Here is a 12,107-nt window from a genome sequence, read left to right as displayed (position 1 = left end):
GGTTGCAAAGCAGATGCCTAAGCCTGATTGCTCTACACTGAGAAAGGAAAGAACTTATCATCCACTGACTGAGATTCACAGGGGATAGAGGATTGCCAAGAACGGGTACCCAATCAAGATTAAGCAGAATGAACCAAAGGCTGTCAGCAGTTAGGAGCTCTACCAACTGCTATCCATAAATTAAAAGAAATGTTGCCTACTTAGCATGTGATTTATTTGGAAGCATGTAGTGCTACATTTTGCAAGAAGCCAGGGAACCCTTTATTGAAATGATCCACTTTAGTGCTGAGTTCAGTTCAAGAACCAAAGCAGATTTCAATAAGCTTTCAGGTGACGTCATCAAGGTGACTCCTGCTTAACCACATCCTCTGGTCAGTGAAGGTCAAAATACTTACATGCCTAAGCCCCCTGACTTTCATTACACCAGTTTCACTTCAGGGCCAAACCTGGTTCAGGAGGAATAACATTACTCTCAGTTAATGTTTAGCAGATAGTAAAAGAGGGGGAAAAAATAACCTCTTCAAATTCTCCATCCGCAAAAGGGAATACTTTTCTGGTAAGCTCTGTATTTGAGAGAAGCTACTATAAAGGCAGTTGGGAGCCCAGTTTGGGCAAATCAACCCACCAAAGACCTTGTATGGCACATTAATGACACTATCCCAATAAACACAGTTCCTAATTGAGAAGCCTGGTAACTAACTGACAGTGTTCCTTTTCGAAAATAACTTTTTAATTTGATCTGAGGTGGTTTGTGTTCTCGATGTGGAATCATTGAGGTTTATACTTGCATTAACTTTTAAGTAGGGGAGGAGATTTATTAATATGAACGCACAAACTTCACCTTTAATTGTTGGACACATTTTCCTTATAGACTTACGTTATCTCTACACCTCTGAAAGCAGCAGCTAAGTGAGACCGAAAATGGTACGTCTGAGATCAGTCCATGGAAAAGGTGTGTGAAATGGTGGTGGGGAGGGCAAGAGAACCTAATTATTCATCAGCAATACAGGCTTTCAGCACAGGTTTTTTTCTGTCATCTATAAATCTCACTTCACTAGTTTGCTAAGTTTCTCTCAATGCTGATATGAGAATATTAATAGGGATCTGAAATACATTTGCCCTACTCACAGCATCATACGTGTGGAATAAAAGTTCAAAATCCCACCTCATAAGTTTAATCCGCACAGCATCGCTTACTTTGGGGAAAAGGAGTAATGCAAGGTCTATAGAAATAAAGCATTAAAACGACACTTAAGAGATCAGTTACCCATTCCACCAGTGAAGGTCAAAATATTTAAATGCCTCTCTAAGTCCCCAGACTTTAATTACCTCACAAGTTCACTTTCGTGCCAAATTGTTCTCTAGTCCTAAACCTGTCTCAGTTTCTTGATTTGCATTCCTACTTACAAGGCATTTACAAGATAAATGATTAAGACCCACTAAAGTGAAAAATCTAACCACTACCTCACCCACAAAAAAATGAGCCTATTTTTCAATTAAAATACCATGATCATCATCCAGCTAAGTTCCATGAGGGCAGGGCTTTGTCTACTTCACTGACAAAAATGGTGTCTGGAACGTAGTAGGTGCTCAGTCAATTTTGCTGAATGAATGAGTCATGACAGACCCTACAGGGTAGCAGAACAAAAGAGGAAATGAACCAGAATTTGAGGCAAGAATGGTCTTCAATACCGACAGTGATCACTGTTATTTAAATATTAAATCAAGTAAGTATACATGAAAAAATGACTCTATAGATATATAGGCATATCCATATACCGGGTGTCCCAAAAATGTATATGCATTTTTGAATGATTATAAAGTCAGTGTTTATTAACATACAGTTTATTTTCAAAATTTAAAAGAATCTACAGAAATGAATAATTTTCTTTGTCAATGCCTGTTTTCAAACTGATGAGCGTCCTGGTCCAGGCATTGCTGATAATGTGAAGCAGTGGAATCACAAACATCAAGAATCATTTCTTTCGGTATTTGTGTGCCCTCAATTCATTGACTGTTGCTGGTTTTGAACCGTAAACTTTATCTTTTATGTGTCCCCATAAAAAAAAAGTCTAGTGGCATCTTAGGATAAATTATTTTTTGTTGAAAGGTTAATCTGGCTTCACCCATTATTTCAAATCAGTTAAACACACCTGAAAAGGAGTGAAAATTAAGTGAGTTATCAGCTGTTAAAGTGTGTATACATTTTTGGGGACACCACATATATGAGTCTTGAAGATAATATTTCATGTAGAACTCACTGAGCTTCCTAATGTAAAAGGGAAGGTGTGTCCACATGTAAACGAATTTGATGTCCTAGGTTTTTCATTGCACTTTCTACCTATATGCCAATTACTAAGTCACACACAAACAAAGGCAACTAAATGAAAATGACTTGCAGTGGGATTTTTCCTTGGGTTGGGATTTTTCCCCTGTGCATAGAAACTTCTGAAAAACATTTTACCTGATTGTATTTAGCCAACATTTTGTCAATCTAATGCCATACATACAATGCAAGTAAATACTAGCCAACAGTCTTGAAGTTCAAAAACAACAACAAATCCCACACAATCCCACTCCCTGCCTGCAAACTGCAGATTTACCATTTTCACCATGCATCCTGGTGTCCAGAAACCCACGCAGTGATAACACTAAACTACTAATAATGACACTGCTGGCTGCCACGCACTGAATGGCACCCTGTGCCAGGCACCTATTTATAAGCTTATGTATGTGCTACAGCTTGCAGTCCTGACAGCCCGGCAGGGAGTAAGGTTCTACTATTACCTCCCCCTTCTGGAGGTGAACAAACAGAGGCCCTCAGAGATAAAACAACTTGTCCAGATCAAGTAAGCGAAGGAGCCATGATTTAACTGCTGTCTGCAGAGCTCTCTTTTGTGTTTTGTTTTGTTTTTAAATCCTCACCAAGGATATGTTCTTATTGATTTTAGAGAGAGGAGAAGGAAAAGGGGGAGTGAGGAGAGAGAGGGAGAGAGAGAAGGAGGGAGGGAGGGAGGGAGGGAGGGAGGGAGGGAGAGAGAGAGAGAGAGAGAGAGAGAGAGAGAGAGAGAGAAACAACAATCTGTTGCCTCCTGTATGTGCCCCAACCAGGGATCAAAGTTGCAACCAGGGTATGTGCCCTGACCCATAATCAAACCCATAGCCCTCCCGTGCATGGGACAACACTCCAACCAACTGAGCCACACAGGCCAGGGCTGCAGAGATCTTAAGAATTAAGATAAGATTGCCTCTTTGAACGTTTGTTTGCTTAACCTGATCACCTTCTGACATAAGCATAGTTTTCAAAAATAATTTTAATACTAATTAAATATATACTCCAGTATATGACACGTTTACTTTCCAAAAGGTGAAACTATTGACAATTTTCCTTCCCAAGGAGGGATAATGGTCCTTCCCGCCCACAAACAGGTTAACATAGTGAGACTCTGACCCAGTTCCAGCTGAGCTGTGTATTATTCTCCGAGCTTCATTCTCTCTAAAACAGCCTGGTGCTCAGGGTGAAAAAAGAACAGAACAGAACCTACAAAAGCATGCTGTCTAATTAAATGTATTAGGGCCAATACCAAAGATCAAAGCAAGTCAAGAGGTGCCTTATGTGTGATCCAAGGATGGCAGCAAGAATCTGTCCACCTCTGAGAGTTCAGCAGGGAGGCCAGCTCCACAGAGAATGAAAACCAGTGTCCTGCCTCATCCCCAGGGTTAAGCCTTTGCCTAGGATATGGACTTTAGAGCCCAGCAAATGGGCAAAGCATACGTTTAGGGGTCACACAGCTTGAGTTCCAATCCTGACCTTCCCCCTTACTATGTAAATGTGAACCAGGTGTCTTAACTTCTAAGATCTTCCATTTCTTCCAGTGAGGGGAACGATGATATCTACCTAAAATGCATCAGTGTGATGGCTGTATGGGACCTACTCGTTCACGTCCTGGAACATAGTAGATGAATAACAGATAGGAAACTGTCTTCCTTCCCCTGAAGGACCCTCTTCACTGGTGGGTGGCAGCTGGCTCACAGTGGTGTGCAAGAAATGACTATTTAATTTTTAGGTATTTTGCAAGCCAGTTATTAAATACAGCCATCATTCAAAATTAAATTATATTAACTTAAAATTAATCTTATCAGAAACAAAGGTGATACATACTGAAATCTCTTATTTCCTAATTCATTTACCTCACTTCACTGTTATCTATTCTCTTCAGGTTATTTATGTCTATTATCTATTAGGCAGTGGAAATATTGCATCATGGTGAGCTACAGCACTTCTCCCCCAACTCACTTTCAGTGCCGTCACATTTATAGCTTGAAATAAACCCTCGTAGGAGTTATTTACATGGAAATTGGCAAACACTATAAGTCAGGATTTCCTTGCTTTGGGAGCCAGTTATTAAACATTTACCAGCACACCCTAGTATTCATATTTCATCGTATCCCTTTCTGCTCCAGCATCTTTCATCTCTACTCTCTACACGTTGTCTAAATACAGACACATATCCATCAAATTTAAAATGAAAATGAAAACAAAAATCCAAACCCCCCCTCCAGTTACCATCCTTTTTCCCCACTGCTTCATTGCCAAATTTTCTGAATAAGTATGCTTAATTCCACCACTTTTTACCAGCCTCTCATTAATTTATTCATTTAACAAATACTTGTGCCACTACCATTAGCCAGACACTATGAGATGAATTGGAGATACAGATATGAGCAAAACACAGCAGAGCCCCTGCCCTCAGGGAACTCAGTCACATTACAATCTGACTTCTGTCCTGCCTTGGCAATCTACAAATCCCTATTTACTCCTTTGTTTTCTTCTCCTTGGCCTCCTTAAAAACAGCTTCCCCAAATGTTTTATCTCCTTTGCCTCCATGGCCCTTCACATAAAGGTCAAGATTTCCTCAATGTTTTGATTGTTTGTCTCTCTTTCTCTCTCAGGAATTTCTCCCCCCAACCCTCGGGAAACTTATTTCTCCCCTTGACTTTCCATCTCAGTAACTGACACCACAGTCCACCCAACTGTTTAAGCCAACTCCCCCAAATCCGTGTTTCCTTCCTTTCCTCTCCCCGACCCCACACATCAGCAAGTCCTGTGGGATCTGAATCCAAAAGGTATCCCAAACCCACCACACCTGTTCACCCCAGCCTCCATCTCCCTCAGTCTGTGTAAAACTTAACTCTTTTCCGTGCTTTACTCGTGTCCCCAACCTCATGTACCAAGATGGAGCCAGAATATTTAATGTAACCATTTCTTATCAACTTAAGATAAAACAAAATATAACAACAGCAAAAACAACATCACGTCCAAAGTCTCTCCATTCCACTCAGAATAAAATTGAAACTTGCTTCCTTGGCTAACATGGCCCTTCATCATCTGGGACCTGCCCACCTCCTGACCTTGCCCCTCCAATCCCCACATGTTCATTACCCCAAGTCTGGGAGCCTGTGCCCAGATCCTTGCAGGGCTAGCTCCGCCTCTCATTCAGGAGGCTGCCGGAGGCCTGCTCTGACCAGCCAATGCAAATGTGTCCCTCTCCATCACTTCATTCACTGTCGTTTATCCAGTGCCTGTCTTCTTCTACTAGAAAGGAAGCAAAATAACAGCAAAGACCTTGTCTTTCTTACTCACCAGGATGTTCCTGGTACCGAGAAAAGTGTCTGGCTTGTGGTAGACACTCAGTGGGTATTTTATTTAAAACAGATATTTAATAAATGAATGAATAAAGCAAGAGGCAAAAAAAATAAGAAATAGGGAGAGGTGGAAATAATGGGAAACATAGACCCTGAAACCAAAGGATTTTTCTAGAAATGAACAGAAAAATAAGAACAGCAATCTGAAGCAGTAAAGTACTAACAGTATGAATTGAATTTCCATCTTTATTAAGTTCTGGCTTGCTCATGGCTTCAGCAAGATTAGAGGCAACCTAATTTAGTGAGCACCTGTTCCGATAAATGGATGTTTAAGTGTTATGGCCAGGTGAAATTATTTTTAAAAAGGAAGTCCCATGCTGTAAAGATTTTCCTGCATCCCCACAAACATTTCTGAGAGGCAGAATCCCCTGGGCTTCCTCCCATACTTGTGCTGTAATAAATTCCTACCACACACAAGAGCCAGGTGAGACAGCAAGCGGAAGGTAGAGCGCTCTCCTCCCCAGAAAACCAAGGGCTGGGGTCTCCACACAAGGTTTTTCTTTTTTAATTTTTTATTGATTAAGTTATTACATATGTGTACTTATCCCCACATTACCCCCCATCCCCCCCACTCATGCCCTCACCCCCCTGTTGTCCGTGTCCATTGGTTAGGCCTATATGCTTGCATATAAGTCCTTCGGTTGATCTCTCCCCCTTACTCCCACCCTCCCCTACCTTCCCTCTGAGATTTGACGGTCTGATCGGTCTGATCGATGCTTCTCTGTCTCTGGATCTGTTTTTGTTCATCAGTTTATGTTGTTCATTATATTCCATAAATGAGTGAGATCATGTGGTATTTATCTTTCTAAGCTAGTCACACAAGGTTCTTCCACCAGGAAAACAAGAAAGCGTTTGCTCTCCTTAATTGAGTGTTCACAGACCCACACCTCACCCCCTGCTTCTAAATAACAGCAGAGAGCAGGGCTTTTTCCAGTTACTCCTTTCTTATCTGATCTAATTCAGGGAAGGAAGGGAAGGAACGAGAAAGGCAGAGAAACAAGGAGAGAGGGGGAGGTCACAGAACCCGACTCAAGGCTTCCGTTCTCCTATCAGCCCACATAGGTGATGCTGGATGGTGAAAACGCACACAGTCCAAGAGCCCAGCACAGTACCTCATCATGGACCACACAGCTCGAGGAGACACCGGGAATCCACTGCTCTTGGGTTCTGGTGGCAATGGGGAATGGCAGCCACTCCAGGCTCCTTTGTGAGGGAACCGCTGCTGCTTCCCATTCTGCCGGAGGGGGTGCGCTGGCAGTGAGGGCTGGGGGCTCCCCGGCTGCTGGGGGCTGCGCTGAGGGATGACCCCATTGCTCCTAAATAAAGTCAAACAGAACGACAAGGCTGGCAACAGGAAATAGCAGTCCCTGTCCCCCCGCAAAGTCCTGCTCCTAGAAGCAACCATTCTCAAGAGTTTTAGCTCTTTTGTTTCTGGTATGGACTACAGTATTTTAAAATTAACATAGTTATAATATTATTTCTTTTTTTGATTTTAGAAATTATTTTATTGACTTCCTAATATAGAAAACTAGGACTCAGTCCTTCATATATGGACACACACACACACACACACACACACACACTCTTCTTCAACCCTGATTCTCCAAATATATTTTTCTCATAATATTTGATGGAAGTGGTATTCAGGATTTGCATAATTATGAACTTGGAAAATCCCATTCATTGCTGTTCCATCCAAAGTACTGTAATTAAATTTTTCTTTCATGAATCCTCAGAGACATAACTCATGATAATTGGATGGACAAATCTGAAAAAGTCTGATTCTACCAAGTGATGGTGAACAAAGGGATCCCGAGACACTGCTACAATCATTTCAAGGGCTTATCTCAGCATGTGACACAGTGAACAGGCACTGGTCTGTGGTCCCAGCAACCCCATTCCTATGGTATTTGCACAAGAAAATACACTGCAGCATAGTTTAGAATAGCAAACATTGTGAAAATAACCTAAATTCCAAATCCAGAAAACTGGATAAATAAATAGGGATGGTTAAATACCATACAACAGTTAAGGTGAATGAACTATAGCTACTTGTATCAGCAATGATGTATCTTAAAGCCTAATGGTAAATGAAAAGAAAAGCAAGTGACTTATATCAAGTTTGAATATATGTTAAGTAATACTGTTTGTTATTCACTGGTATATACATAGAAAATAATGGCATAGAAATAATCATAGAAATGAAAAGTGCCAAACTCACACTTGTGGTTACTTCTAGAGAGAGGTGTTAGGGACTGGGGTCAGGGAATGTTATTGTCTGTATGTTGGAAATTTTATCCTAAATTTAAAAAAATAAAAACAGAAATTTAACTCTCAGGGGCTCATTTTTCACTAAAAATATTTTTTCCTATAGGTGATGTCAAATAAAAGAAATCCCACTCCATTGGTGTGGTTCCCTTAAAATTTAGGAGTAAATTGCTCTTCGTGTAGGAAAGTCCTTCCAACCTTTGTTTCTGTTACTGTTTCTTTCCTGCTGCCTGAATCACACAAGGAAAGACCTCAAAAACAACCTAGTGCCAAGATATTTATTTTAAATTAGCAAATAAACAGGTGTAGATCCCTAAGAGTTTTGTGCAAAACTGTGTACATTATTCTGGGGGAAGGGGACACAACTTTGTGAAATTCTCAAAGGGGTCATGACCCCCAAGAAATACACTCAGAACCTCGGAGCAAGTGTCCTGGTACAAGTGTGCACCCCATTCCTGAGCAGAGGTGCTCTGGGAGGTCTCCAGGTCTCTGCCTCGCATTCCTTCATGGAGCCATAAAGACAAGGGACCTAATTCTGGCTCCACTCAGGGATAGGTGACTCTACAGAGGTTACTTCCTGTGCCTCTGTTTTCTCCCCTGCAAAATGAGGGCAATGGTTTTGAGCATCCTGTGACTTCATGCCTGTAAATGGCCTGGCACACACAATGCCTGGCACATGGCCAGAACTTGGGAGGCATTAACCATCATGGGCCAGGTCTCCCTGTCACGTGCTCTGGTTCCGTCTCACCAGGGTCACAGCTGTAGTCAGTTACTCATGTAATTACTCATGCAATGTCTGTCTCCCCCAGTACTGGACATGCTCTGTGAGGGAAGGAATCTTATCTCTTATTCTTGGCCAGGTACAGAATGAGTATATGTTGAATGGGTGGAGGGAAAAAATGAATGTCTTCACTTATGCAGAGCTGCTGGTTTTGAGAGTTCAAAGTTACTTTTTAAAAAAATCACAGATGATGAGCCGTGCAACATCTGAGTTATGTATCGGCATATTTTTCCTTCCATAGACCTTCTAGTAGTTTACAATGGAGGTCAGGAAAGATTATTAAAAGAATAAAAGAGACAATTATCCCCTTTGAAAAAAACCTGGCTCCACAGTAACTGGATAAAGAAGAAAATATAGACAACACTGGGCTGCAGAGTCCCGAGGCCAGAGGAGACAGAGACAGGACTTCGGTGATTAGGTTCAAATAGCTCTGGACAGGACCAAAGGGGAGGGTCTGCAGTCAGTTGTCACACCCTGCTGCTGTCGGTGAGGCAAAGCAGAAAGAAGCTAGGAGGAGGAGACAGAAAGAATGCAAGAAAGTAAATGAAGAAAGTGGGAAGCAAGAGAGGTCAACAGGTTGTTTTCTAAAACAAACCAAACAAAAGGCGAGCAATGCAATTGCTTCCATCAGCTAAGAGGATATAGAGGAAAGACGCTCTCACATAGCCAAGCGGAGGTCCGCTGGCTCGTGGCTTTCTTGGCAATAGCTCAGGTCAAAATGATAATGGGGTTTTCCTTCCTCGGAGATTCACAGGGAGTCAACAGAGCACTAAACTCCACTTAAATGATGTCCAAGTACAAATAGGCAGGAAGGTGATCAGAATGTGATGGTTAATCTCAGCTTGTTGCCACTCAACAACCCTGCTCTTATCTTTATGTCAAGAAGTATAAAGAAGTAGGAAATAGAATAAAAAGGCAGGATTTGTTTCAAAGATAAAATTCTTCACTGGACAAGGCAGGAAAATAAATCAACCACATTTTTTAAAGTTCAAAAGTAAGAACCTTATAATTACTGAAAAATGGGGTCTGCACGTCAAATTGTTAGTAATTATGGAATTAATAGAGGAACCAAATTATGGTATGTGTCAGAACTATTAATATGCCTTAGTCATTTTTATTGGCTACAGTACACAGGATAAAATGAATATGCCTTACGTTTGTAAAATAAAAACAGGCTACTAAATAAAATGTGTTTTTTGATTTGCATATGATGTGTGAGTATTCCTGTGTGGTTTAGATTAGCCATTTGTGAAATTTCAAAACAAAACTCTTAGGTCACAACTCAACTCTAGAGCAGACTCCAGCGCAGCAGTGCCCCTTGATGGATAACACTAATTTGGATGCACAGGTTCAAGGCAAGCTGTTAACAAACTGTTTCCACTTGCGACCACTTCTCTGTGTGAATCAAAATTTCTCAGTGGTTTACATCCAGAAAATATTGCTAATATAAACTTGTAAAGTATAGATACTTCTCAATTCCTAATTTGGGGCTCACAAAAATGTTATAGTCCCCACTGATTTTTTATATAAAAGTGTGAAGAGTTTGAACATTTATCTTAATAAAACAAGGTTCACTTGTTATATTATGGTCTGAGGTGAAGTTACGTTTAACAAAAATATTTTTATATTTTTAATGAAGTTTTTAAATTACTGATTTAAGTACTTTCTTGTGACTTGGCTCTGGAATCCTTATTTCTTTTTTAATTGATAACTTTTTTATTAAAAATTTGTAATTATTAATTTAAAAATTAATAATTTTTAGATTATTGCAGGTGTCCCTTTTTTTTCCTCCCTTGGCCCGCCTCCCCCTCCCCCTTGGCCTTCACCACCTACTGTCCATGTCCATGGCATATACATATGTGTTCTTTAGCTAATCCCTTCCCCTTCCTTATCCAGTCACCCCCTACCCTTCTCCCCTTGGGCATCGACCAGTCTATTCCATGTATCCACGCACTGCTTAACATCAAAACATTCAAATGGACTTACGATTTCTCTTGCTTGTGGGATAGGGAAAAGAGATCATAAACCAAGCACACTCCAAACACTGTGATGCCCGTCTCTTTCACCAGCATTGCGCAGGTCCCCAGAAACAAACCGAGCAGCAAGAAGAAAGGAGAGGCCGTGGAAGGGAAACACTCCCCAACACAGCACTGGTCCACACTCCTGAAAAACAAGGTTGAGATTCTTCTAATATGAGAAGAATGTGGATTGCTAAGAAATACCACTTTTTAACACTAAGATCTAGCATCAATTTCATTTTATTCTAAATAAGTAGGCGAGCAAATATTTCTTTAATAATAGAATCATGTAAAATTGCAAAGATGAAAAAAGTAAATGCCTAGTACCGATTTTGATACTTAAATTAAGGTATGTGAAAATTACGACAAAACCTGGCGTATAATAAATGAACACTAAAAAGCCATTTAAAATGCTACCATAGAGACATTGTTAGTGACATGGAAAGATGGTTAGGTGAATACATTTTAAGTGAATAACACAGGTTACTAAACCACATGCATGAACTCCGGAGCCAGGTTTCCTGGGTTCCAATCATAGCTCTATAGTTAAGTAACAGGGTCATAGGGGGCAGGTTACTTTGCCTCTCTGCCTCAGTTTCTTTCCCTGTGAAATGGGACCACGGCGTTGGAGGGAGAATTCATTAAGTGACCAAATATATATTAAGTGTTCATCACCATTATTATCTTAGTGAAGGTGTTTTATATGTTTCTGTACCCAAAACAAAAAAATCAGTGGAGATATATATACGCACACAAGTACACACAACACACACACACACACACTCACACACACACTCACACACACATAACATAATCATCATTTCTCTGTGTTATTTAGCTTTTTTCTTTTCTTCCGCCTAATCTGTATATTTAAATCTATTTCCCAGAAGGCCATATTAGATAAAGGTGCTTTTTTTTTTTTTCCTCAGTATAATTTCCAGCAGGGATTTTCAAGAGCCCTCCAGCTGTAAAGTCTTTTTTTCATCTCACAAAAGGGAACCAGCCCCACACGAAGAAACACCACAGTTCCTCCAGGAAGCGCCACGCCCATCAGCTTCCACTCCTTTGAAGAAAAGGCCAATATTTCTGTAGTTGTGATGTCTTACCCTTACTCTTATGTCTAAAAGCAGCTGCATAAACGTATATGCCAGTAGATATGCATTCTTCTTCAATGCTGAGCTATAGCTTAAATTGCTAAAAGTGAGAATGGCAGGCACAACAGAAACCTGTGATGCTATAGCTCATTATCGCATAAACATGGCTACGCTGCAGGCCCAATCGTGTTCCTAAACACACAGAGAAAGCTCAAAAGAACAAGTTGAAACTAAACTAAA

The 12,107-nt window shown here is 40.6% G+C and overlaps 1 protein-coding gene across 1 annotated transcript in view; it reads right to left on the bottom strand.

The window, feature by feature from the left end:
• Nucleotides 1-12,107, bottom strand: part of TMTC1 (transmembrane O-mannosyltransferase targeting cadherins 1) — a 239,531-nt gene that overhangs the window by 197,586 nt on the left and 29,838 nt on the right. The window contains exons 4-5 of the mRNA XM_081083700.1: nucleotides 10,742-10,918; nucleotides 6,819-7,022 (exon numbers count right to left, since the gene is read on the bottom strand). Coding sequence (XP_080939826.1) covers nucleotides 6,819-7,022; nucleotides 10,742-10,918 — 381 coding nt within the window. The remainder of the gene's footprint in view (nucleotides 1-6,818; nucleotides 7,023-10,741; nucleotides 10,919-12,107) is intronic.

This window comes from Myotis nattereri, assembly GCF_964212035.1.
Source record: "Myotis nattereri genome assembly, chromosome: 2".
In the NCBI taxonomy this organism is placed as follows: domain Eukaryota; kingdom Metazoa; phylum Chordata; class Mammalia; order Chiroptera; family Vespertilionidae; genus Myotis; species Myotis nattereri.
This window is presented reverse-complemented; position numbering and strand designations above follow the sequence as displayed.